The 27,919-nt window shown below is 42.9% G+C and overlaps 1 protein-coding gene across 3 annotated transcripts in view; it reads right to left on the reverse strand.

Moving 5' to 3' along the window:
* Nucleotides 1-27,919, reverse strand: part of PUS7 (pseudouridine synthase 7) — an 84,016-nt gene that overhangs the window by 5,503 nt on the left and 50,594 nt on the right. For 2 of the 3 annotated variants that reach the window (XM_054559043.2, XM_024249358.3), the window contains exons 11-16: nucleotides 27,050-27,210; nucleotides 24,695-24,821; nucleotides 21,691-21,792; nucleotides 19,009-19,138; nucleotides 15,874-15,965; nucleotides 13,263-14,629 (exon numbers count right to left, since the gene is read on the reverse strand). In XM_054559043.2, the coding sequence (XP_054415018.1) occupies nucleotides 14,493-14,629; nucleotides 15,874-15,965; nucleotides 19,009-19,138; nucleotides 21,691-21,792; nucleotides 24,695-24,821; nucleotides 27,050-27,210 (749 nt within the window). In that variant the 3' untranslated portion in view covers nucleotides 13,263-14,492. 3 annotated transcript variants of the gene reach the window in all.

Here is a 27,919-nt window from a genome sequence, read left to right on the forward strand (position 1 = left end):
GTTTTTAGAGAAACACAAAGACAACAGGGGAGACAAAAACTAGGACACTAGAATAAATTAAAGCCTCCAACACCTATAGCAACAAATTTAAACGCAGTCCAACTCCTAGCCAGATTAACACAAAACCTCACACTATCTGCCTACTTATCTCAGTTCCTCTTACCTGATAAATAATGCCCATATTTCTACACAGAAATCACATGGCATACTATGTTTCAAGGCAAGAAAAAAAAACAAAGCAAGCATCAGACCAGACTCAGCTAGGTGTCACAGATTTTGGAACTGAGAACAACTATGATTAATATGTTAAGGGCCCTCATGGAAAAAGTAGATTACGTGCAAGAACAGATGCATAATGCATGCAGAGAGATGGAAACTCTAAGAAACAATAAAGGGAAATGCTAGAAATTTTAAAAATAACACCGTAACAGAAATGAGGAATGTCAGTGGACTGGACACAATCAGTGAGCCTGCAGATACGTTAACTGAAACTTCCAAATTGAAATATAAAGAGAAAAAATAATGAAAAAATAAAACAAGAAAACCTGAATGGAATGTCCAAGAACTGTGGGACAATATGAAAAAGTATAACATACATGTTTTGGAAAACCAGAAGAATAAAGAACAGAAGAAATATTTGAATAATGACTACAAATTTTCCCAAAATTAATGACAGACATCAAATCACATCCAGTGTCTTAGTCATTTTTGTGCAGCTATAAAAGAATATCTGAGATTATTTAATTTATAATGGATATAAATTTATTTCTCACAGTTTTAGAGGCCGGGACGTTCAAAATCAAAGAGCTGGCAACTGGCAAGGGCCTTCTTGTTATGTTATCCCATGGCAGAAGGTGGGAGGGCAAGAGAGGGTGAGAGACAGAGAGAATGCAAGAGAAACCCAGACTCCTCTTTTTATAAGGGATTCACTCTGATGGTAACAAACCCACTCCCCAGATAATGGCCCTGCCCTCGTGACCTAACCACCTCTTAAAAGTTAAAGTCCCACCTCCCAACCCTGCCACATTGGGGATCAAGTTTCCAATACATGAATTTTGGGGGACCCATTCAAACCACTGTATCCAGAATCCTCAGAGAGTACTAAGCAGGATAAATATTATAAAAACTACATTTTAGCATATCATATTCAAATTGCAGAAAATCAAAGCTAAAATCTTTTTTTTTCTTGAGATGGAGTCTCGCTCTGTTGTCCAGGCTGGAGTGCAGTGGCGCGATCTTGCTCACTGCAAGCTCCGCCTCCTGGGTTCACACCATTCTCCTGCCTCAGCCTCCCGAGTAGCTGGGACTACAGGCGCCCGCCACCACGCCCAGCTACTTTTTTTGCATTTTTAGTAGAGACAGGGTTTCACCATGTTAGCCAGGATGGTCTCGATCTCCTGACCTTGTGATCCGCCCGCCTCAGCCTCCCAAAGTGCTGGGATTACAGGCGTGAGCCACCACGCCCGGCCCAAAGATAAAATCTTGAAAGAAGCCAGGAAAAAACACCTTACCCATAGAAGAACAAGCATAAGAATTACATTGGTCTTCTCATCAAAAACCATGAAAATATAAAGAGAGTGGAGTGAAATATTTAAAGTGTTGAAAGAAAAAACCCACCAACTTAGAATTCTCTACATCCAGTGAAATTATCTTGCAAAAGTGAAGGAGAAAGAGACTTTTTCAAAAAACAAAAACTGAGGGAATTTATTGCCAGCAGACCTGCCTTGCAAAAAGTGTTAAAAGAAGTTCCTCAGTGAAAAGGAAAATGATATAGGTCAGAAACTCTCATGCACATCAAGAAAGGAAGAGAATCAGAGAAGGAATAAAAATGTTTTACTTTTCTTATTAACTGATCTAATAGATGACCATTCAAAATAATAATAGCAAGAAGGAATGGCATGATTATAGGATGGAAATGTGAAATCAATGAAAGCCATGTTTCTTTGCTTTAGAAAGCAGTAGAAAGGAGTTGCAAATACTGTTTTTTTGTTTGTTTGTTTTTATTTTTTGTTTTTTAGACAGAGTCTCACTCTGTCATCCAGGCTGGAGTACAATGGTGCAATCCCAACTTGGGATGCCTCCCGAGTAGCAGGGATTACAGGTGCCTGGCACCATGCCCGGCTAATTTTTGTATTTTAGTAGAGACGAGGTTTCACTATGTCGGCCAGGCTGGTCTTGAACTCCTGACCTCACATGATCCGTTCACCTTGACCTCCCAAAGTGCTGGGATTACAAGCATGAGCCACCGCACCTGGCCAGCAAATACTGTTATAAAGTATCTGTACTATCCATGAAGGACCTGTACTACTCATGAAGCAGTATGTGTTATTTGAAAGTGGACTTGATTATGAATGTATATTGCAATTTTTTTTTTTCTGAGATGGAGTCTCGCTCTGTTGCCCAGGCTGGAGTACATTGGCACAATCTCGGCTCATTGCAACCTCCCTCTCCCAGGTTCACGCCATTCTCCTGCCTCAGCCTCTCAAGTAGCTGGGACTACAGGCACCCGCCACCACGCCCGGCTAATTTTTGTATTTTTAGTAGAGACGGGGTTTCACCATGTTGGCCAGGCTGGTCTCAAATTCCTGACCTCAGGTGATCCACCTGCTTTGGCCTCCCAAAGTGGTGGGATTACAGGCGTGAGCCACCGTGCCTGGCCAGCAATTTTTTTTTTTTTTTTTTTTTGACATGGAGTCTTGCTCTGTCGCCCAGGCTGGAGTGCAGTGGCGCGATCTCGGCTCACTGCAAGCTCTGCCTCCCGGGTTCCCGCCATTCTCCAGCCTCAGCCTCCCAAGTAGCTGGGACCACAGGCACCTGCCACCACGACAGGCTAATTTTTTGTATTTTTAGTAGAGACGAGGTTTCACCATGTCTTGATCTTGATCTCCTGACCTCGTGATCCACCCGCCTCGGCCTCCCAAAGTGCTGGGATTACCGGTGTGAGCCACCACGCCCAGCCAGCAATTTTTTAAAGTAGTGAAAAATTCACATGGTAAGAGAGGAGAGAAAATGGGTTATTGCTCCAAGCATAGATGACAACTTCTGGAAGACTGGGCCCAAGTTCTGGAGGGAAGATGATCCTACTTGGCATCACTTCGTCTTCCTACCTCTGTGGACCGCCAATCCCACTCAGATGGGACCGTGTACAGGCTTCTTCCTTAGCCTGCAACAGTGGGAACTGATGGTGCTGTGATGGGTCCACAAGGGAGACATGTGCAATGGAGTTGATGACAATGTTGTTTAGGGTGATGAGGAGTTAGAGGCAATCTGATGTCCGTCCCTGGAGCTCCGTGTAGTCCATATGTGATGGGTGCACTCCACGGAGTACTCTGCAACAGTTAGCATTGAGGGATTCTCTGGAGAAAGCTGAGGTCCGGAGGAGGGATGTGGATCTCTGAAGGTCTCTGAGCAACAGTCAGTGGCAGGGCCAGGACTTCAGCCTGTGCATTTTGACTCCTGGTTTGATGTCTTTTCCTCTTTACCACAGCAGCCTCCAGTGCTTTATTTAATTTTGGATTTTCACTTTTTGGAGTTATCCACATCGTGACTTCCTCCTAATTAATGAGCAGGGGTCCTAAGAAACCAGGATGGCACAGGAGAGAAACAGACTTTAGCTCCACTTTATTAGACAGATACTATTATTAGAAAAAAGGATAAACTAAGACTCTATCATCTTTCCAAAGGGATAAGCTAATGGAAGGTGGCTAACTCGTTAAGTGGAATGACTCTGTGTCAGCTTGACGAGCAAGTTTTTTGATAGTGAAACATTTCTGTCTAGGCCAAAACAGGTAGTAAGATCTTCTATGTTGAAAATTAATTTTGTAAACAGGAAGAGAGAAATGTAGAAAACAGGATGAATGTGGCTAGTAAAGAACAGACGTGAGTGCTGGGCTAAGGAGAGTTATGTTCCCCATTTGCAGCTCTCAGAGGGTGCAGGTGGAGTTGAACTCAGCTGAAACAAAAGCGCTCCCAAGTGCGCCTAAGTGGTTTTTGTTGTTATTGTTGCTGTTTGTTTTCAGACGGAGTCTCACTCTGTCACCTAGGCTGGAGTGCAGTGGCGAGATCTTGGCTCACTGCAACCTCTGCCTCGCGGGTTCAAGCAAGTCTCGTGCCTCAGCCTCGCAAGTAGCTGGGATTATAGGCGCCCACCACCACGCCCGGCTAATTTTTGTATTTTTAGTAGAGACAGGTTTCACCATGTTGGCCAGACTGGTCTTCAACTCCTGATCTCAAGTGATCCACCTGCCTAGGTCTCCCAAAGTGCTGGGATTACAAGTGTGAGCCACTGCACCTGGCACTGCCTGACTATTTTCATCCTGTAAAGTTATGGTTGTGAATTCTTACGCTTAACCCTGAGCCCTCCCAGTCATGAAAATCCATTTTCAGATTGTTACTGTGGACACTACAGCAATCTAGTTATTATGGACACCATAGGAACTTAGTTTAGAAACAAAATCTCAATAAAGAATATCTCCTACAGCCTTTAAAACCCAACCCTCGGCTGGGCGCAGTGGCTCATGCCTGTAATCCCAGCACTTTGGGAGGCCGAGGAAGGCAGATCACGAGGTCAAGAGATCGAGACCATCCTGGCCAACATGGTGAAATCCCGTCTCTACAAAAATACAAAAATTAGGTGGGCATAGTGGCATGTGCCTGTGGTTTCAGCTACTCGGGAGGCTGAGGCAGGAGAATCACTTGAACCCGGGAGGGGGAGGTTGCAGTGAGTTGAAATCACGCCACTGTACTCCAGCCTGGTGACAGAGCGAGACTTTGTCTCAAAAAGCAAAACAAAACAAAAACCCAACCCTTAAGAAAGTAAAGATGGGCCAGGCTCAGTGGCTCAGGCCTGTAATCCCAGCACTCTAGGAGGCCGAGGCAGGCAGATGGCTTGAGCTCAGGAGTTCAAGGCCAGCCTGGGCAACATGGTGAAACCCCATCTCTACCAAAAATACAAAAATTAGCCTGTAGTGGTGTGTGCCTGTAGTCTCAGCTACTTTTGAGCCTGGGAGGTTGAGGCCTCAGTGATCCGTGATTGTGTTACTACAGCCAGCCTGAGCAACAGTGAGATCTTGTCTCAAAAAAAAAAAAAAAAGAAAGAAAGTAGACAACCCATGGAACGGGAGAAAATATTTGCCAATCGTATACCTGATAAAGGATTTGTACCTAGAACATACAAATAACTCTAGATCTCAACAACATAAAGAAAAATAACACCCTCCAAATGGGCAAAAGATCTCAATAGACATTTCTCCAAAGAATAAACAAATGGCCAATAAGCATACAAAAATATTCCACATAGTCATCAGGGAAATGCAAATCAAAACCATAGTGAGAAACCCCTTTATTTTCATTTGTTTAAATTTATTTTTATTTTTGTTTTTGAGATGGAGTCTTGCTCTCTCGCCCAGGCTGGAGTGCAGTGACGCAATCTTGGCTCATTGCAACCTCTGCCTCCTGGGTTCAACAGTTCTCCTGTCTCAGCCTCCCAAGTAGATGGGATTACAGGTGACTGCCACCATGTCTGGCTGATTTTTGTATTTTTAGTAGAGATGGGGTTTCACCATGTTGGCCAGGCTGGTCTTGAACTCCTGACCTCAAGTGATCTGCCCGACTTGACCTCCTAAAGTGCTGGGATTACAGGCGTGAGCCACCACGCCCAGCCGAGAAACCTCTTTATACCCAAAAGGATGGCTACAATCACAAAGACAGATAACAACAAGTGTTGACGAGGATGTGGAGAAAATAGAACTGCCATACACTCCTAGTGGGAATGTAACATGGTGCAGCTACTTAGGAAAACAGTCTGACAGTTCTTCAAAGATTAAACACAGTTATCATATGACACAGAAATTCCACTCCTAGCTTCATACTCAAGAGAAATGGAGACATATGACCGTACAAAAATTCATACCAAAATATTTATAACAGCATTATTCATAAAAGCCAGAAGGTGGAAACAATCCAAACGTCTATCAATTGATGAACATGAATAAAATGTGGTATATTCGTAGATGGAGTATTATTTGCCTAAAAAAGGAATAAAGTACTTTTACATCACAAACTGGATAAACCTTGAAAACATTATGCTAAGTGAAAGTCAGTCCCACATATTGTATAATTTCATTTATATCAAATGACTAGAAGAGACCAATCAACAGAGATTGAAAGTAGCAGGTGCCAGGGGCTTCGGCTGAGGTGATAATAGGAAGTCAACGCTAATGCGTTTGAAGTTTCTTTTTGAGATTATAAAAAAAATGGGCCGGGCACAGTGGCTCACGCCCGTAATCCCAGTGCTTTGGGACGTCGAGGCAGGCGGATCACGAGGTCAGGAGTTCAAGACCAGCCCGGCCAATATGGTGAAACCCCATCTCTACTAAAAATACAAAAATTAGCTGGGCATGGTGGCACGCACCTGTAGTCCCAGCTACTTGGGAGGCTAAGGCAGGAGAGCCACTTGAACCTGGGAGGCAGAGGTTGTGGTGAGCTGAGATAGCGCCACTCCAGCCTGGGCAACAGAGTGAGACTTTGTCTCAAAAAAAAGTAAAAATGATTGTGATAATGGTTGTGCAACTCAAATATACCAAAATCCTTTGTACACTTAAATGAGTGAATTGTATGGTATGTAAATTATACCTCAATAAAGCTATCATTAATAAAAGCCAAAACAAAACCTCAGCCCTGCCTAATCACCTTGCCATCCTGTACAACCTGAGTTCTTAGCTTCATGTGCTGTTTTCACAATTTTTTTTTACTTCTGACTCTATCCTTATTCTCATCTCCCAAACCTCAATTTATATTCCATGAACATGGAATTTAAAATCTAAATAGAAGGCTGGGTATGGTGGCTCACGCCTATAATCCTAGCTACTTGGGAGGCTGAGGCACGAGAATCGCTTGAATCCGGGAGGTGGAGGTTGTAGTGAGCTGAGATCACACCACTGCACTCCAGCCTGGGCAACAGAGCGAGACCCTGTCTCAAAAATAAATAAATAAAAAATAAAATAAAATCTAAATAGAGGTTGCACTGAGGATTAGCTTTTCATTATTTATAGGTGAAAGAAAATTGTAGGGTGTTATCTGAATTGCTTGGAAAATTTCAAACACTCTGATAATATTTTAGAACCTAATAACAACCATGTTTGTTATGTGCTCCCATAGCAAAAGTATTTACTCCCAATCAGTATAAAACTTAACAATCCAGTAAACATTTCAAAATCATATTTAACTAGCTGTGCTTCCAACCTACATATTCCCAATTTAAAAAAATCAAACCTTAATACTCAAATTTACCATTATACTGGTGACATGCAACAAAGAACAAGTAATCTTTCTGAAGACTCAATGTCCAATGTGGTAGCCATTGGCCACAAGTGGCTATTGAGCACTAAATATACAGCTAGTCCAAATTGATATATATTTTAAGTGTAAAATACACACTGGCTTTTAAAGACTTAGTACAAAAAAGAGAATGTAAAACATTGAGTTTTTTATATTACTTATAAGTTGAAATGATATTTTGGATATGTTGCTTTATAGAAACTACATCATTAATTTTACTTCTTTCTTTTCATTTTCTTAATAAGGCTACCAGAAAATTTCAATCACATACGTGGCTCACATTATATTTTTATTGGACAAAGCTGCTCTAAAGATCCATGCAGGGCTTTTGAGGGGACCGTAAATATGCATTAGGAGACAGGGGCTTTGAATAACTTCTCCCATCGTAGTTTCCTGTTGTCATCTCTTTTTACATACTGGGTACTTTCCAGGAGTCTAGCACAGCTGGATAAGCCATAACAGAAAATCAACACAGTATACCCGAAGGACAACACAATAATATGGGCTCTCTGGCCATTCCTGCTTTTTGCAGCTGCTGCTTTCGTAAGAAGCAGTTTTTAATTACAACAATTATGACTTCTTTGGGGGGTGGAGGGTAAATTTTCTGTATGGAGTAACAAGGCCACAGTGCCTTAAGAATGGTTTGACGAAACCTTTGGACAAGGGCAGCAAAGAAAGAAAAGGCAGGGAGCAGTGATCCATGCCTGTAATCCCAGCACTTTGGGAAGCTGAGACGGGTGGATCACTTGAGCCCTGGAGTTTGAGACCCACCTGGCCAACATGGCGAAACTTCTTCTCTACCAAAAATACAAAAACACTAGTCAGGTATGGTGACACGTGCTTGTGGTCCCAGCTACTCGGGAGGCTGAGGTGGGAGGATTGTTTGAACCCAGGAGGCGGGGGTTGCAGTGAGCTGAGATCCCGCCACTGCACTCCAGCCTGGGTGACAGAGTGAGACTCTGTCTCAAACAAACAAGGAAAAAAGAATTATTAGTGATCCCGGAAGAAGCCAAAAAATAAGAAGCATGGAAGCGAGTTTAAGGAAGGCTCTTAGCGATCTCAAGCGTGAAATCTTAGATCAGCAATATGAGCCTTGGATCTAATTACAATGTAATCCCTTTTGCACATATATTCATTGTTCGCCTGTAATCATCAGCATCACCAGGTGTTGATAGATGCAGGAGGAAGATACGGGGCAGGGTCCCAGGAGAATCTTGGACCGGCCTGAGCACTGGGAGAACAGGATGGAGCCACGGAAGTTCACGCTGCTTGCAGGGGGAAGGAGCCTGGGTTCTTCAGTTCCTGTGTATGGCCTGGAATCAATCTGTGAGGTGGGGCCTGTTAGCAGAAACCCCTCTTGCTTTGCTGAGAGTTTTTTTTCTTTTGCCCATTTTGCCCAATAAATTCTGTTCCCCTCACCCTTCAATGTGTCTGTGTGCCTAACTTTTTCCTGATCATGACACAAGAACCTGGATTTAGCTGAACTAAGGAGCAGAAATTCTGCAACATTTGCAACTGTATTACTTTTTTTTTTTTTTTTCCAGATGGAGTTTCCCTCTGTTGCCTAGGCTGGAGTTCAATGGTGTGATCTTGGCTCACTGCAACCTCTGCCTCCTGGGTTCAAGCAATTCTGCCTCAGCCTCCGGAGTAGCTGGGATTACAGGCATTTGCCACTATGCCTGGCTGATTTTTGTATTTTTAGTAGAGACAGGGTTTCACCATGTTGGCCAGGCTGGTCTTGAACTCCTGACCTCAGGTGATCCGCCCGCCTCGGCCTCCCAAAATGCTGGGATTACAGGCATGAGCTGCAGCGCCCAGCCTGCAACAGTATCACATCTGATCAATGCAGACTCTCCTTTGTATCTCAGGTGATTGATTTATTAACTGTGTCAGTGCTGTACACCACAGAGCCACTAGCCACACATTTGGCTATGGAGCAGTTGAAACTGTGACTGAGAAGCTTAAGTCAAGTTTAAGTAGCCACATGGCTAGTGGCCACTGTGTTGGCCAGTACAGGTCTGGAGCCTGGCTGCTTCGTGTGTAACAGCAGCACATGTAGGGAGTTAGTCAGAAATGCAGTATTTCATATTTTACCTGGACTTCCTGAAATACATCCTACAGTTTAAGAAGATCACCAGGTGACTCTTAAATTAAGTACATTAAAGGTTGGAAAGCACTTACCTAGAGTAGGGGGTCTTATTGAATACATTGAAGCCCCTAAAATTGTATAAAAAGTTTGCATGAATTTGTAACACACACACACATATGGATACACTTTCCCACTTTCCTTTTCCTGGAAGCAATGTCTATACTTCTCCCTCAGATTTTCCAAGGTGTTCATGATCCAAAACTAAGTTCTACCCTACACTAAGTGGAAAAGCAGATTTCACTGAACAAAGAAAACCTTAAAGTTAACCTTTGCTGAGCAAGCAAATGCTTTTGAATTTACAAAGACGAGAAGCTAGCCATACTCAGCTTTGTCATTCTTCCAATGTGGTTTCATTTCTTCATATGTCTGAAATAAAAAACTACATGGTACACTCCAGGTCTGCTTTGGTTTCAAAAAGGCACATGCACGTCAGTGCACATTGGTAGCTATAAAACATTTATATGTACTCTATTTTGTATTATACACATACATCCTTATTTTTTTAAGTGCAAATTGACCACAAAATGCATTCCAGTGCAAATACCAGTCGATGTTAATTCATACAGCCTGGGGCAACTGGTGAAATTTTAAGTACTGATGTACTACTGCAGCTGTTACCAATTTTTTGGTTGATTCAGGAAATCAACCAGAAATTTTTAAAACTGGTATAATGGCTGTCTAGTTATTACCTACAACATGAAACCATGAAGATTCAGGAAGCAATCAGGATTTTTTTTATTAGTATAATAGCAGTCTGATTATTATCTACAACATGAAACCATGAATAAAAACATTGGAAAGAACAATTCTGATTATTTAGCTTCCTTTCCTGTTACGGAATAGTGTTGGTTTTACATTATAATAAAAATAATGATCCTTTATTATTTCTTTTTTTTTTTCTTTTTTTTTTTTTTAATTTATGAAGTATTTATTGATCATTCTTGGGTGTTTCTCGGAGAGGGGGATATGGGAGGGTCATAGGATAATAGTGGAGAGAAGGTCAGGAGATAAACACATGAATAAAGGTCTCTGGTTTTCCTAGGCAGAGGACCCTGCGGCCTTCTGCAGTGTTTGTGCCCCTGGGTACTGGAGATTAGGGAGTGGTGATGACTCTTAAAGAGCATGCTGCCTTCAAGCATCTGTTTAACAAAGCACATCTTGCACCGCCCTTAATCCATTTAACCCTGAGTTGACACAGCATATGTTTCAGAGAGCATGGGGCTGGGGGAAAGGCCATAGATTAACAGCATCCCAAGGCAGAAGAATTTCTCCTAGTCAGAACAAAATGGAGTCTCCTATGCCCACCTCTTTCTACACAGACACAGCAACAATCTGATCTCTCCTTCCTTTCCCCACACTTCCCCCCCTTCTCTTCAACAAAACCGCCATCGTCCTCATGGCCCGCTCCCGATGGTCGCTGTCTCTTCGGAGCTGTTGGGTACACCTCCCAGACAGGGCAGCCGGGCAGAGGCGCTCCTCGCCTCCCAGACAGGGCGGCCGGGCAGAGGCGCTCCTCGCTTCCCAGACGGGGCCGCCCGGGCAGAGGCGCTCCTCACTTCCCAGACGGGGCCGCCCAGGCAGAGGCGCTCCTCACTTCCTCCCATACCGGGTGGCAGCCGGGCAGAGGCGCTCCTCACCTCCCAGACGGGGCGGCCGGGCAGAGGCGCTCCTCACTTCCCAGACCGGGCGGCCGAGCAGAGGCGCTCCTCACTTCCCAGATGGGGCGGCCGGGCAGAGGCGCTCCTCACTTCCCAGACCGGGCTGCCGGGCAGAGGCGCTCCTCACTTCCCAGACGGGGTGGCCGGGCAGAGACGCTCCTCACTTCCTCCCAGACGGGGTGGCGGCCAGGCAGAGGCGCTCCTCACCTCCCAGACAGGGCGGCCGGGCAGAGGCGCTCCTCACTTCCCAGACTGGGCGGCCGGGCAGAGGCGCTCCTCACTTCCCAGACTGGGCGGCCGGGCAGAGGTGCTCCTCACCTCCTAGACGGGGTGGCCAGGCAGAGGCGCTCCTCACTTCCCAGACGGTGTGGCGGCTGGGCAGAGGCGCTCCTCCCTTCCCAGATGGGGCAGCCAGGCAGAGGCGCTCCTCACTTCCTCCCAGACGGGGTGGCGGCCAGGCAGAGGTATTATTTCTTTTAGGCAAAAATTTAGGAAGCAATGATACTTTTATGTTGAGGATGAGGTTGCTTTCAGGCTTTGTAAATTTGTCTCAGAGAAACTTCCTCCCTTTCTGAACAACAAAAATATTCTGAATTCTATGCTAAGGCAATGATTTATTTCAGGTTGACTAAGTCCCTAGAGTTAGGTGGTGTGCCCCCTGAGTCTCAAAACAGCTTTAAGAATCCACCTTGAATCATTATTTATCCACTGGTGTTTATGAAGAGACATGTACAAACTGGTACTAGCTAACACAGCCAGGAAAATTAATGATAGAGCCAGAAGTATTTCTCAGATGAAGAAAACACAAGTTTAGCTTCACTTTTGTTTTGGAATACAAATTTATACTGGTTGAGCATCCCAAATCTGAAAATCCAAAATCCAAAACTCGCTCATTGGAGCATTTTGGATTTTTGGATTCCAACCAGTAAGTTGAAGTACAAATCTAAAAAAAAATTGAAAATCAAAAACACTTCTAGTCCCAGGCATTTTGTGTAAGGGATACTCAACCTGTAAATGCAGAACTGCTGAATGCAATTTCAAGAGAAAGACTTAGATCCCTTCATAAATAATTTTCTGTCAGATGAAGAACTCCAGCTATTACTGGAAGGTACAGACAGGACTACTATACATTTAATACATGTTTAGCTTTTGTAAGACAAAATATATATATTTATATATATAGACAGGGTCTCACTATGTTGCCCAGGCTGGTCTCAAGCTCCCGGGCTCAGGCAATCCTCTCACCTTGGTCTCCCAAAGTGTACAGGTGTGAGCCACCGTGCCTGACCTAGGACAAAATATTCTTTCAAAACTAGCTAGCTAGAAGGATAATTTACTGGGCTGGGCATGGTGGCTCACGTCTGTAATCCCAGCACTTTGGGAGGTAGCAGCGGGCAGATCACTTTAGGCCAGGAGTTTGAGACCAGCCTAGCTAATATGGCAAAACTCTGCATCTACTAAAAATACAAAATTAGCCAGGCCCGGCGGCGGTGCCTGTAGTCCCAGCTACTTAGGAGGCTGAGGCACGAGAGTCACTTGAACCCGGTAGTGGGAGGTTGCAGAGCCAGGATCACGCCACTGCACTCCAGCCTGGATGACAGAGGAACACTGTCTCAAAAAAAAAAAAAAAAAAAATATATATATATATATATATATATATATATATATATATAAAATTTACCATGCTATTTCCAATCTTTTTTAAGCCTCAGCAGTGTGGTGGTGGTGGATGTCATTAAAACAAAAGGGTTGAAAAACCGTTCTCAATCTCGTTTCTACTACCAGACACAAGACAAATGTCATTCACATTCCCACGGTGCGATGCTCCTGGTATGGTAGCTCTTTTCCATTCCTTTCTTTTCTACTCCATAAAGCATATTGGAATGTGAGTAAGTGATTCCAATAACCTGGAGTCCAGTCCAACACAGTCAATTATTCACAGCATTTGACTCAGATTATCCTCATACTTCACAGCTGATCACAACATTTTGGTGTCAACACCATTTCTGATGAGGATCCCTCATTCATTTAGTTCCTTACCTTTAGTCAAGGTCAAGATTCTTATCTGCACTCATTTTGATATATTTATTTGATTTATTTACATAACCAGTAGAAAGGAGATTTTAAAAATATTTATTTGTTTCTAGAAATCATAGAAAATAAAAATTGATACAATTATTATATACAACTTTAGAAAGGCATATTTATCCTTTCACACAAGAGAAGTTTATGCAATGACAGACACGGAAATACCAAAGCCATTGGTGACAAAGGGTAAACGCTACTGATAGAAGAAGGCCTTGTCCATTTTTATAGTTTTCTTCTCTACCATTATTTATTTTTGAGCAAATACCAGTCCAGTGGAAAGATTTCTGAACATAAAAGGCACCTAGAGTAGAAATTAGACCTTAACTAATAAAACAGCTGTACAGGTTTACATCAAGAAAAAAAACCCGGCCAGCACAACTCACGCCTGTAATCCCAGGAGTTAGCCTCGGCAACATGGCAAAACCCCCGTCTCTAAAAAAAATACAAAAATCAGCTAGGCGTGGTGGTGCGTGCCTATACTCCCAGCTACTTAGGAGGCTGAGGTGGGAGAGTCACTGGAGCCTGGGAGGTCGAGGCTGCAGTGCAAGATTGAGAATTGCAGGATTGCACTGCAATCCAGCCTGCGCTACAGAGTGAGACCCTGTCTCGAAAAAAAAAAAAGAAAAAATTAAAATGGGCCTATCAATGCAACGTTCCTGCAAGGCACTGATAACATAAATGCAAAAGCCACTGCAACTAAAAAGTCTATAATGCTTGCCTGAATCTAGTACATAAGCAGGATAATGACAATCACTTTTTGTTTATAAATTTGTAGATGTCTTATTATTTCAATCAGCATGAGTACTGTATTTATATTTGTGGGTGGCAGCTCTCAAATTATTTATCCATAGTCCAGATTTGTTTTGTTGCATTTGCTCTTAAAATGCATTGTATACTCCACCACAGATGTGTCAAATACTCCTGCTGTCTTTTGAGAATGTAGCAAAACCTAAACCTGCTACTTTAAACCAAAGTCCTTTTTTTATTATTGTAAAGCTGACATTTTACTCTGATTTAAGCACCTGAAGTATATTTTGACTAATTTATATTCTGAGCTAAAATTAAGAACCTCAGGATTTGTGTACACGTACAAATATTGCAAATTATTTATTTAAGCTAATAAAAACTTAAAAAATACAAATATTTTTTTATTACAAAGATTCGAAATCCATATATGAGTCTGAACTAAGACAAAAATGCACAGGGAGCCAGGAAGCAAACACTTGTGTGCATTTTTTAATCTGTGGACAAGGTACTGCTCAGCGAAGCCAGGTTGTATTCAGCTGTGTCTGGTTCTTGATACTGGTATCCATTTTTAGCACTTCTCGAATGGCCATGGTGGCGTAAGTAGAAGGGGGTAGAGAAAAATCCATTTTCAGAGCCCTGTATTTGCCTTCTGCAAGGCAAGAAAGAAAACAGTCAGAAAATGAAGGCAGCTGCAGACAGACCAGTGAGAGTCACATAATCTCTAAGCAAATACAAAGAACTGTGCTGCTTTCCTTAGACTCCACTTCCCAGGGGGCCTCGGAGAATGAGACCACGGAAGTAAGAGGTCTGTGAGTGTGAACCTGCTGAATGGTTACAGAAATTCTGCCCGGGAACTTTCACAAAAAGGCAGATGACAGAAGAACACAAAAGAGAAACGCATGTAAAGTTAAAGAAGTAATAATAAATTATGGCCTGGGAAGAAACAGAACAAGAATTTGACGATGAGAATGCCAATTTAATTAATTAATTAATTTATTTATTTGAGACAGAGTCTCGCTATGTTGCCCAGACTGGAGTGCAGTGGCGTAATCTCGGCTCACTGCAGCCTCCACCTCCTGGGTTGAAGCGATTCTCCTGCCTCAGCCTCCCGAGTAGCTGGGATTACAGGCGCCCACCACCAAGCCTGGCTAATTTTTTTCTGTATTTTCAGTAGAGATGGGGCTTCGTCACGTTGGCCAGGCTGGTCTGGAACTCCTGACCTCAAGTGATCCACTCGTCTTGGTCTCCCAAACTGCTGGGATTACAGGTGTGAGCCACCACACCCAGCCACCAATTTAATTTTTTTTTTTTTTTTTGAGACGCAGTCTCGCTTTGTCGCCCAGGCTGGAGTGCAGTGGCGCGATCTCGGCTCCCTACAAGCTCCGCCTCCCGGGTTCACACCATTCTCCTGCCTCAGCCTCTCCGAGTAGCTGGGATTACAGGCACCCGCCACCACGCCCGGCTAATTTTTTGTATTTTTAGTAGAGACGGGGTTTCACCATGGTCTCAATCTCCTGACCTTGTGATCCGCCCGCCTCGGCCTCCCAAAGTGCTGGGATTACAAGCGTGAGCCACTGTGCCCGGCCAACCAATTTAATTTTTTAAACTCTTCCTGAATTTTCACTCACCTTTAGTAAGTCTCTGTGGGGGATAGGGAGAAATACTCCATCACCTAATATCACAACCATCTATAACATGCACTTATTTTCAGGAGGATTTACTGGTTTTAATTACTAACTTCCAGCCATAATTGTGAAAGTAAGGTCATAAAACAAAACAATGAAATCATGGGTGGTGGTAGTGCTTGTAAGAGCAGTTTTCAAAAAAAAATTATGTTTTTGTTTAACAAAACATTTCAAAGTCAACACAGAGCTGATGACTGAGTAAACTTACCAGAAGCAAAAACTGGTGGTGGCTTCCCTTCTAGGTTGTCCACATCTGTGTTGAAAAGTGGAATTTTGGGATCATCATATGCAACGACTTCCCTTCAAAACATATGAATAAAGATAAGTGTGAATGTGAACTTTCATAAAAGGCACTAAGCCACTCATCATCATTTATTTAGCAATAAAAACACATAAGTTTACTGTAAATAATTATAGTTAGGAATCTTGAATAACAGAGCAGGGCCAGATTTTATACCTAAGTTTTGCTTATAAATAAAATTTTTTTTTTTTTTTGAGATGGAGTCTCAAATCTGTCACCTAGGCTGGAGTGCAGTGGTGTGATCTTGGCTCACTGCAACCTCTGCCTCCTGGGTTCAATCGATTCTCCTGCCTCAGTCTCGCAAGTAGCTGGGACTATAGGTGTCTGCCACCATGCCTGGATAATTTTTGTATTTTTAGTAGAGATGGGGTTTCACCATGTTGGCCAGGGAGGTCTCAAACTCCTGACCTCAGATGATCCACCCACCACAGTCTCCCAAAGTGCTGGGATTATAACGTGAGCCACTGTGCCCAACTCAATCCAATTATATTCTATTAGTTATTTAAAAATGTACAACTGGGGCCAGGCATGGTGGCTCATGCCTCTAATCTCAACACTTTGGGCGGCCGAGGTGGGATGACTGACTAAGCCCAGGAGTTCAAGACCAGCGTGTGCAACATGGTAAAACCCCATCTCTTTATATTAATAATTAAAATTTTAAAAAGGTACAACTGACAAATCTTTTTTTTTTTGGACGGAGTCTCGCTCTGTCGCCCACGCTGGAGTGCAGTGGCACAATCTTGGCTCACTGCAAGCTCCGCCTCCCGGGTTCACGCCATTCTCCTGCCTCAGCCTCCCGAGTAGCTGGGACTACAGGCGCCCGCCACCACACCCGGGTAATTTTTCGTATTTTTAGTAGAGACGGCGTTTCACCGTGTTAGCCAGGATGGTCTCAATCTCCTGACCTCGCGATCTGCCTGCCCCGGCCTCCCAAAGTGCTGGGATTACAGGCGTGAGCCACTGCACCCAGCCGACAATTCTTTTTAAATGAAGTTGAGAGGCAGTAAACTTCACTTTGCACATCTGTGATCAAATTACTTATGGCATTTACATTTTCTCCAGAGTGGGTGCCACAACCAAGAACAGCTTGTTACTAAGAAGGAACAGTTCTCTGGAGTGGGGAAGACAAAGTCCAACCATGTGGACCTCTTGCCTATAATCCAGAGAGGAGGAGGTAAGAGAGATGGAGAAGAGAAGGAAATAGGGAATGAAATAATTTCCTGGCAATAGGCAACTAGTTCAGGATTTCATTTTAAAATTACCAAATAAAGCTTTAGATAATACTGGGTATTAAAATTTGTTTTTGAGACAGGGTTTCGTTTTGTCACCCAGGCTGGAGGGCAAGTGGCGTGATCACAGCTTACTGCAGCCACGACCTTCCAGGCTCAAGCAATCCTCCCACATCGGCCTCCTAAACAGCTGGGACTACAGGTGTGCACCATCACAGCAGGCTAATTTTTGTAATTTTTTGTAGAGATGGTCTTGCTATGTTGCAGAGGCAGGTCTCAGGCTCCTAGGCTCAAGTGATCCTCCCACCTTGGGCTTCCAATAAAGTATTTTTAAACGAACTAACACAAGCATCTTTTCCTCTCTAGAAACATGATATTAAAACAACCAGAGCAGTGTTTGGAACTCACAGCTAATTCTAAGTAAGGTAATTTGCTCAGGGATAGCTCTGTAAGCAAATCTAAGTTTTTAGAAATAGGAAAAAAGTTCACTCTACAAATTTCTTCAATAATTCAGTGATGCCAACAAAATGTAAATGAACTCACTTCCCATAACTATTTATATTCAAAACAGCTTCTTTATTTCTTTTCTTTTTTTAGAGACAGGGTCTCACTATATTGCCCAGGCTCATCTCAAACTCCTGACCTCAAGCAATCCTCCCGCTTCAGCCTCCCGAGTCTCCGGGCTTACTTATGAGACACTGTGCCCGGCTTAGCTTCATTTACTTCTTGATGATTTGAAAAATACAAAGTAGTAGCAGTAGTGGTAACAATAGTAATAATAACAATAATAACTAACACTTTTGAAACACTTATATACTGGGTTGTAAGCACCGAAAAAATACAGTCATGCACTGCTTAACAACAGGGACATGTTCTAACCCTTGTCAGTCATTTCATCACCGTGTAAACATCGCAGAATGTACTTACACAAACACAGATGGTATAGCCTACTCCACACCTTGGTTATAGAGTATAGCCTATTGCTCCTAGGCTACAAACCTATACAGCATGTTACTGTACTGAATACTGGAGGCAACTGTAACACAATGTAAGTACTTGTGTATCTAAACATAGAAAAGGCAAAGGCTGGACGTGGTGGCTCATGCCCGTAATCCCAATACTTTGGGAGGCCGAGGTGGGAGAACTGCTTGAGCCCAGGACCTTGAGGCTGCAGGAAGCCATGATTATGCCACTGCATTCCAGCCTGGGTGACAGAGAAAGAACCTGTCTCTATTAAGAAAAAAAAAAAGAAAAGAAAGAAAAGATAAGAAAAAGATAGAAAAGGAAAAGAAAAAGAAAAGGAAAAGAAAAGAAGATAAAAGAGAAAAAAGAAAAGAAAAAAGGTAAGGCCAGGTGTGGTGGCTCGCACCTGTAATCCCAGCGCTTTGGGAGGCCAGGGCAGGAGGATCACCTGAAGTCAGGAGTTTGACACCAGCCTGGCCAATACGGTGAAACGCTGTCTCTACTAAAAATACAAAAATTATCCAGGTGTGGTGGCAGGTGCCTGTAATCCTAGCTACTCTGGAAGCTGAGGCAGGAGAATCGCTTGAACATGGGAGGCAGAAGTTGCAGCAAGCCGAGATCATGCTATTGTGCTCCAGCCTGGGTGACTAGTGAAACTCCGTCTCAAAAAAAACAAAAAAATAAAAGGTAAGTAAAAATATGGTGTTATAATCTTACGATACCACCATCATATAAGCAATCTGTCACTGACTGAAAATTCTTGTGCAGTACATGACTCTATATAAAGTGAAACAAAAGCTTACAACTTATATGGTAATTCAGTTCTATTTCATTCTAGATGATTACTCACCAGCTAACATTCTGAGGACGAATAATGATCTTTCGGTAGGCCCCTGACAAGGAATAATCTCGAATTTTGTGTCTCATGTTGTCAATATCAAGATTGTCAGCTGTGAGCATTTCCCTGTAGGCTTCTTGAACTAATATAAAATACAAAAAGTTAGTTGAAATGCAGCTTGTCAGTCAAGTTATCCTGAACTAGATTATAAAGAGAGTAACATGTAAGTTCAGTTAGACTGCCCTAATAAAATTAGTCACCTTAATTTATAATCCAAAATCTGTTCCCTGGAATCAAAATTTAGTGACTTAGTAACTAGGACTACAGGGTGTACTAAGCTTTGGTTTGGCCAATTTGTAAGTTATTTTTGCAACCAGTCACAGTACCTGTGGTGTAAGGTTCCCAAGCCAACTACAAAAGGCCATTTCATCCAAAGTTGCTAAACTGCATTTTATATGGGCTGAGAGTTGGAAGACACCATATACAGAGGCTTCAAACACTCTCTGGTAGAGGCAGTTATAAATAAATGTATAAAAATAAGAGACCTTGGAAAACCATCTGGCTCACCCGTGCACCTGATGTAGAGTCTTTTTTTATAGCACTCAAGAGAGACAGTTTTCCAGCCTTTGCTTGCACAGTCATTAATGGGGAAATACTTCTTTGTGAGGCATGCAATTATTAGAAAGTTCTTCCTATTCCAAGCTGAAATCCATTTTCTTATAACTTCTGTTGACGCTTGGGAACACAGTGGATTAACTGTCTTCTTCCACATATAGTCATAAGTACTGGATCTTTCAGCCATATCTTCTCTAGACCAAACAATGCTTCCCTTAGCTGTCCCTCCTTTAACATTTCTGTATTTCCCACCAAACCTTTTTTATCTGCCCGAGGGTAACAGGCTCACATACAACAATAACTCCAGATATTTTAAGCTTTTTATACAAACTACTATCAAACTGGGCCTTTTCTATTGGCATTTGATCACTGGGCATAAATGTGGGAATTTACATTTATTCCTATTAAATACCTTCTGCAGTTCTTTTTTTTTTTTTTTAACATCTTACTAAATTATTTATTGCAAACTTGCCCCTCTATTACAACTTTTGCTAGCCTTCTACTCATTCAGTAACTAATATAAGACATTGAATATGAGGTGTCATACATATTAGATAAATTAATGGATGGATAAATGCAAATACATTGAAATTGTGTTTTTAAAATTAATACCCCAATAGAATATTATGCAATTCTTAAATACTTATTTTTCATATAATTAATACTAACTATTTTGCACAATTTGCAAATATAACAAGCAAATTTCTTTGTTCAAGTTACTCATAAAAAATATTGGCTAGAACAGGTCCCTCACCACACACTAAGGACAACAGGGATCCCTCAATCAAGCACTGTCAGGTACCAGGTATGCATGTGTTACATACCCAGAAACCTGAAATATCACCCATCCAGTCTACAAATGGCCATCCTGGCTACAGGGTTTTCATGAACGGCTTTGTCAAAGGCTTTGCTGAATTTATGTTCTAATTGGTACTGGCAAAGTTCCTGATCCCAAAAGGTTTAAGAGAGAAGAGGAAAATAATGTTTTCTTTCTTATGATAGTTGATTTTGGGTGTCAACTTGACTGGGGTAAGGGAGACCCAAACAGCTAGTAAAATATGATTTATTTTCACTGCTTCAGTAGGCACTGAGCTCAGCCTTCTTCTCGGAGGGAAATCCAGGTGGTTTGGCATTTGATTAGAGTGACCGGACTGTGCCGGCTGTGTCGGTGAGGGTGTTTCTAGAGAAGACTGGCATGTGAGTTGGTGGGCAGAGTGGGGAAGATCTGCCCTCAAGGTGGGCGCACACCTCCAATCGGCTGGGGGCCTGGATGGAACATAAAGGCAGAGGAAGGCTGAATTCTCTCCCTCTCCTTCCCAGAGTCAGATGCCCTTCTTTGCCTGTCTCTGGATGTCAACTCCAGGTTCTCTGGCCTATGGACTCTGGGACTTATACCAGTGGTTCCCCAGGTCTCAAGTCTTTGACCTCCAACTGAGAGTTACATCATTGGCTTCCCTGGTTCTGAGGCCTTCACACTTGGACTAAACCATGCTGCTGGCTTTCCCAGTTCTCCCATTTGCAGATGGCCTGTCGTGGGACTTCTCAACTCCACAATCAAGTAGGCCAATTTCCTAACAAATCCCCTCCTTCCCTTTTTTTTTTTTTCTGAGACAGAGTCTTGCTCTGTCACCGAGTCTGGAGTGCAGTAGCATGATCTCGGCACACCGCAACCTCTGCTTCCTGGGCTCAAGACATCCTTCCACCTCAGCCTCCCAAGTAGCTGGAACCACAGGTGCGCACTACCAGGCCCGGCTAATTTTTGTATTTTTAGTAGAGACGGGGTTTTGCCAGGTTGCCCAGGCTGGTCTCGAATTCCAGAGTTCAAGCGATCCACCCATCTCAGCCTCCCAAAGTATTGGGATTATAGGCATGAGCCACTGCACCTGGCCTATTTATTTTATTTTATAATTTCAACTTTTATTTTAGATTCAGAGGTAGAGTTTCTTAATTTAAGTTATCCATGTGAATGCATCCCTTTCTGGGAGACTGTCATAAATAACCAAAGTTTATATATGCTTGAAATAGTAGCTTCATTATGTTAAACTTGTTTTAACTATTTTCCCCATACAGGGAACTTACTTTTATGCTTTGGGTAGATAACATCGAAACCAGGCAAGGGCATTACCACATCATGGATAGAGTAATTATTAACATCATCTTCCTCAATATAGGTGGCTGTGGCTGTAAATTCACAAGTGAACAATAAATTAAGAAAACAGGCAATATTGTTATGAACTCAATCTTCTAAAAGTATACACATCTAAGCAAGTCAGAAGTACAAGTTGGTACAGGTTCAATGACTTGAAAGCTTAAAGAAATTATGCCAGGCGTGGTGGCTCACGCCTGTAATCCCAGCACTTTGGGAGGCAAAGGCGGGTGGATCACTCAAGGTCGGGAGTTCGAGACCAGCCTGACCAACATGGAGAAACCCCGTCTCTACTAAAAATACTAAAATTAGCCAGGCATGGTGGCACATGCCTGTAATCCCAGCTACTCGGGAGGCTGAGGCAGGAGAATCACTTGAACTCGGGAGGCGGAGGTTGCAGTGAGCTGAGATCACACCATTGCACTCCAGCCTGGGTAACAAGAGTGAAACGCCTCTCAAAAAAGAAAAAAAAGAAAGAAAAAAAGGAAAAAGAAATTAAGCTGGGGCCAGGAGCAGTGGCTCATGTCTGTAACCCCAGAACGCTGGGATGCTGAGGTGGGTAGACTGCTTGAGCCCAGGAGTTCCAGACCAGCCTGGACAACATGACGAAACCCTATCTCTACAAAAAACATAAAAATTAGCTGGGTGGGTGGCAAACACCTGTAGTCCCAACTACTCGGGAGGCTAAGGCAGGAGGATCACCTGAGCCTGGCAGGTTGAGGCTGCAGTGAGATGTGACTGCACCACTGTGCTCCAGCCTGGGTGCTGGAGTGAGACCCTATCTCAAAGGAAAAAAAAAAAAAAATTAAGTTTGGATATATATCCTTCTGTCTTTTCTACTCTACCCAAGAAATAAAAATCAAGGACTTAGAAAAAGTAAAAGAAATTCTTTTTTGTTTTTTAAGACAGGGTCTTGCTCTGCCACTCAGGCCAGAGTGCAGTGGTGTGATTAAGGTTCACTGCAGCCTCAACCTCCTGGGCTCAAGTGATCCTCCTGCCTCACCCTCTCGAGAAGCTGGGACTGTAAGTGCATGCTACTACGCCTGGTTAGTTTTTAAATTTTTTGTAGAGATGGGTCTTTGTTGCCCTGGCTGGTCTTGAACTCCTGGGCTCAAGTGATTCTGCTGCCCTGGCCTCCCAAAGTACTGGGATTACAGGTGTGAGCTACTGCACCAAATCTAAAGTAAAATTTTCAATGAAAATTTAAAAACATTTATCTCTCAGCTGCATCCACATTTTTTTGAATGCCTATTTAAAATCAGTTCCTCTATCTTTCTTAAATAAAATAACACAAGAAAACACTTTGAAAAGCCACCATACTACAAAATCGTATTTGCAGTGGCATCATAAATGGATGCATTTTGCTGGGAAAAAAAAAAACAGTTAAAAAAAAAAACCGGAATGTACTTAAGAGGATGAAGCACAGTGGCACCCAGGACATTAAAATACACTGGATGTGACCAACATGGCATGAGGAAAAAAAAGCTAAATCAGGAAAAATAATTTAAAATTTCTGAACAGAGTTAGAACCTTAGTGGGTTTACGGGGTCTGCCTGCAGATGAGCAGACCATGTATTCAGCTAATAGATGGTAGCCTAGTATGCCAGAGACACACATGGAGTTTGGAATCAGATAGATTGAACTCTGAATCCCAGTTTTTTCTGTTTTTTTAACTAGCTGTGGAACTTTGGGCAAGTGACCAAACCTCACCTGAAAAAACAGAGAAAATACTTCACAGTAACACTGGGGCTTTAAACTAAAAGACACAGGTACAGGGCTTAGTACCAAGGCCTGGCACACAGAACGGGCTCCATGGAAGATGGGATATTAGGACTGTCTTGGGAACATTTTGGGCACAGCATATACTAAATGCCCATTCTATTTGAGTTTGAAGAAACTCTTCTTTTTTTTTTTTTTGAGACAGTCTCCCACTGTCACCCAGGCTGGAATGCAGTGGTGTGATCTCAGCTCACTGCAAGCTCCGCCTCCCGGGTTCATGCCATTCTCCTGCCTCAGCCTCCTGAGTAGCTGGGACTACAGGCGCCCGCCACCATGCCCAGCTAATTTTTTGTATTTTTAGTAGAGATGGCGTTTCACCGTGTTAGCCAGGATGGTCTCGATCTCCTAACCTCGCGATCTGCCCGCCTCGGCTCTCAAAGTGCTGGGATTACAGGTGTGAGCCACTGCGCCCAGTGACTTGAAGAAACTCTTTAAGGTTGGCTAACAAGACACATCCAGAGGTGTATTTATTTGCTAGACCTAGATCAAAGTTTCGAAAGAGATTTCAGCAATCATTTAGCCCAAATCCTATTTGAGTTGAGAAAAGGGAGGCCCAGAGAGAGGTGCTTACTCAGGCCGGGCACAATGGCTCACACTTGTAATCCCAGCACTTCGGGAGGCCAAGGCGGGCGGATCACCTGAGGTGGGGAGTTCCAGATCGAGGTGCTTACTCAAACCAGATATACATTTTTTCTTTAAAGATGCAGATACAAACTAACCCATGCAAGTTTGCATCGTCCCTTCATCTCAAACTTACTAGACATCTTTTTTTTTTTGAGATGGCATCTCACTGTGTCACCTAGGCTGGAGTGCAGTGGTACTATCTTGGCTCACTGCAACATCCGCCTCCTGGGTTCAAGCGATTCTCCTGCCTCAGCCTCCTGAGTAGCTGGGATTACAGGCATGCACCACCACACCCAGCTAATTTTTGTATTTTCAGTAGAAACAGGGTTTCTTCATATTGGCCAGGCTGGTCTTGACCACCTGACCTCAGGTGATCCACCCACCTTGGCCACCCAAAGTGTCAGGATTACGGGCGTGTGCCACCATGCCTCACCACATCTTTCTTAATTAGTAGCCAGGATGGATTTTAAAGCCACTAGTGGCAACTAACTGAACCCTAGCTTAGTTGTGTAACAAAGACATCTGCCTTTTTACCTCCTTTGAGAATGAGGTCCCCTGGAACAGGTTTCAGTCCATAGTCTTCTATCCTCTTGCTTACCATGTTATTCCACACATAGCTTTGGTAGCTATGAATATACATTAAGCGATTATTTCTGGGTATCTGGAGGGAAGGAAAAAAAATAGGCAAGAAAACATATTCTAAATATAAAAAGTGCTGCACTTTTTTTTTTTTTTTTGAGATGGGGTCTCGCTCTGTTGCCCAGGCTGGAGTGCAGTGGTGCGATCTAGGCTCATTGCAGCCTCCACCTCCCAGGTTCAAGCAATTCTCCCATCTCAGCCTACTGAGTAGCTGGGATTACAGGGGTGCACCACCACGCCTGTCTAATTTTTGTATTTTTAATAGAGACGGGGTTTCACCATGTTGGCCAGGCTGGTCTCGAACTCCTGACCTCAGGTGATCCGCCCACCTTGGCCTCCCAAAGTGCTGGAATTACAGGCGTGAGCCACCACGCCCAGCCAAAAAGTGCTGTACTTTCTAAGACACTTTGCTTGTTAGTGGTAATCACGTAATAAGAAACTTCTACTGTATTTATTTACTTTTATGTATTTATTTTTGAGACAGGTTTTCATTCTGTCGCCCAGGCTGGAGTGCAGTGGCGTGATCATGGTTCACTGTAGCCTCAAACTCTCAGGCTCAGGTGATTCTCCCACCCCAGCCTCTTGAGTAGCTGCGACTACAGGCGTGTACCACCATGCCAAGCTAGTTCTTTGAATTTTCTTTCTACAGACAGGGTTTTGCCGTGTTGCCCAGGCTGGTCACAAACTCCTAGGTTCAAACAATCCACCAGCCTCAGCCCCCTAAAGTGCTGGGATTACAGGCAACAGCCACTGTGCCCAGCCAAAACTTCTACTTTAATCTCTCATTTTTTCTTTTTCTTTTTAATCTCTCATTTTTCTTTTTTCCTTCTACTTTAATCTCTCATTTTTTTCTTTTTTTTGTTTTTGAGACAAGGTCTCACTCTGTCACCTAGGCTGGAGTGCAATGACACGATCCCAGCTCACTGCAACTTCCGCCTCCCAGGTTCAAGTGATTCTCCCACCTCAGCCTTCTGAGTAGCTGAGACTATAGGTGCACACCACCATGTCCGGATAATCGTTTTATTTATTTATTTTGAGACGGAGTCTCGCTTTGTTGCCCAGGCTGGAGTGCAATGGCGTGATCCCGGCTGAATGCAACCTCTGCCTCTTGGGTTCAAGCGATTCTCCTGCCTCAGCCTCTCAAGTAGCTGGGATTACAGGTGTCTGCCAACACGTCTGGCTATTTTTTGTATTTTTAGTAGAGACAGGGTTTCACCATGCTGACCAGGCTAGTCTTGAACTCCAGACCTCAGGAGATCCACCCGCGTTGGCCTCCCAAAGTGTTGGAATTACAGGCGTGAGCCACTGTGCGGGCGTGTTTTGTATTTTTAGTAGAGACAGGGTTTCACCACATTGGCCAGGCTGGTCTCGAACTCCTAGCCTCAAGTGATCTGCCCGCCATGGCCTCCCAAAGTGCTGGGATTACAGGCATGAGCCACCATGCTCGGCCATAATGTTTTAGGAAAAGTTTACAAATTTGTGTGGGGCCACATTCAAAGCTGTCCTGGGCTGCATGTGGCCCGCAGGCTGTAGGTTGGACAAGCCTGCCTTACATCAATGGCACAGTCTTCAAACTTAAGGAATTTACATATCAATTTTCAAGCTAACAGTGCTTTTTTCTCCCATAATTCCACGGTTAAACAGAGAACCTAAATGACGGAAATGACAACTAATTCCATGCAGCAAGAATTCTGCTTTCTTTGTGCATCTAGGAAAAGTAAGACTTAGGCTTAAGGGTTAAACTTTAACATTTGTTAACTTTAACTTTGTTGCTCAGGCTGGAGTGCATGGAGTCCTGGATTATACATATCCAAATACTGGCGTAGGCTACTCTTGAATCACCATGATGAAACCAGACTAAAATGCAACTATAGACTGCTTACTGTTCAACCCTTTTACTAAGGCAGTTTACAGTTCTGGTAACAGAATGATCAAGAAATGACTATACAATAGATTCTGAATTTCTCAAATACCAAGAGACTTAATTTACACAGAATTTCCACTGAAGATTATTTTCCACATTGACGCTTTTCTTGTGTTCTTGTGCCCTCAGTAAGTAATGCCCGCATCCACCCCCTCATCACCACTCAGGGTCTGAACAAAGATTACTCAGGTGAAACACCTCAGAGATCAACAAAGGATCCTTATTTACCTTCTGCTCTTTCAAAATTTAGTAAAATCTTTCAAGATGAAATTTAAAAAGCATTAAAACACCTCGAGCCATTGCCTGACTTCACAAATTGCACTCACTATGCCAAATGCAGAGACTATATTCTTCATTCCATATTTTGAAAGTCCTCGAAGCAGCTGCCCTTCCACACACCTTTTGACAGGTAGTTTTCTGAGGGCAGCAGTTGGGTCTTTTGTCTTTGCCCATTCTTCTCTGCATTTAACCAAGTAGCCCTTTTCAGCTGTGGGGGAAAAAAGCTAGGATTAAATGACTTACCCAATAGACAGACTTCCATAACTTAAAGTACACTTCACAGAGAACACAAAATTAGAAAATGCTACTTGAAATATAGGTGCTGTTTATAGCTTCCACTCATCTGAGGAAGCGCAAAGATGGGAAATGTAGAAAGTTTACAGAACTATTTGGCTTTGTCAACATAAGATCACCCTCAGATCAAAAGTAAAAGCTATTTAACTGTTCATTATCACAGCTGATTCAACATGACAAAAACACAGTAGTACTTTCTTCCTTCTTTTTCCATTGTAATGTCAAGTTTAATGGGTTACTTTCCTTAAAATTAGATAATTTTATCTTTTTATAGTTTGCAAATGAATTACCCAAAGTGAGCATAATTATTTTGACAATCAGTAGTTTAATCCTTTTCATTCAAGATGATTTTAGAGATACTCTTTGGAAAGTTTTTGGTGACTTCTTCACACTGCAAATCCTCAAGGTGTTTTTGCCAAGTTTTTATATTCCATTACACTATGTTTTAACAAAATAACCACAAGTGAAATGTTTTAGATTCTTATACACTCAGATTTAGTAGTGAGTGAAGAAAAATATATATTCATTTTTAAAATATATTTATATTCTGTTATGAATTAATACACTGAACAAGCTAAAGAGCTAAAATAGAGGCTGGGCGTGGTGCTCACGCCTGTAATCCT

Source organism: Pongo abelii, chromosome 6, assembly GCF_028885655.2.
Source record: "Pongo abelii isolate AG06213 chromosome 6, NHGRI_mPonAbe1-v2.0_pri, whole genome shotgun sequence".
Lineage (NCBI taxonomy): Eukaryota > Metazoa > Chordata > Mammalia > Primates > Hominidae > Pongo > Pongo abelii.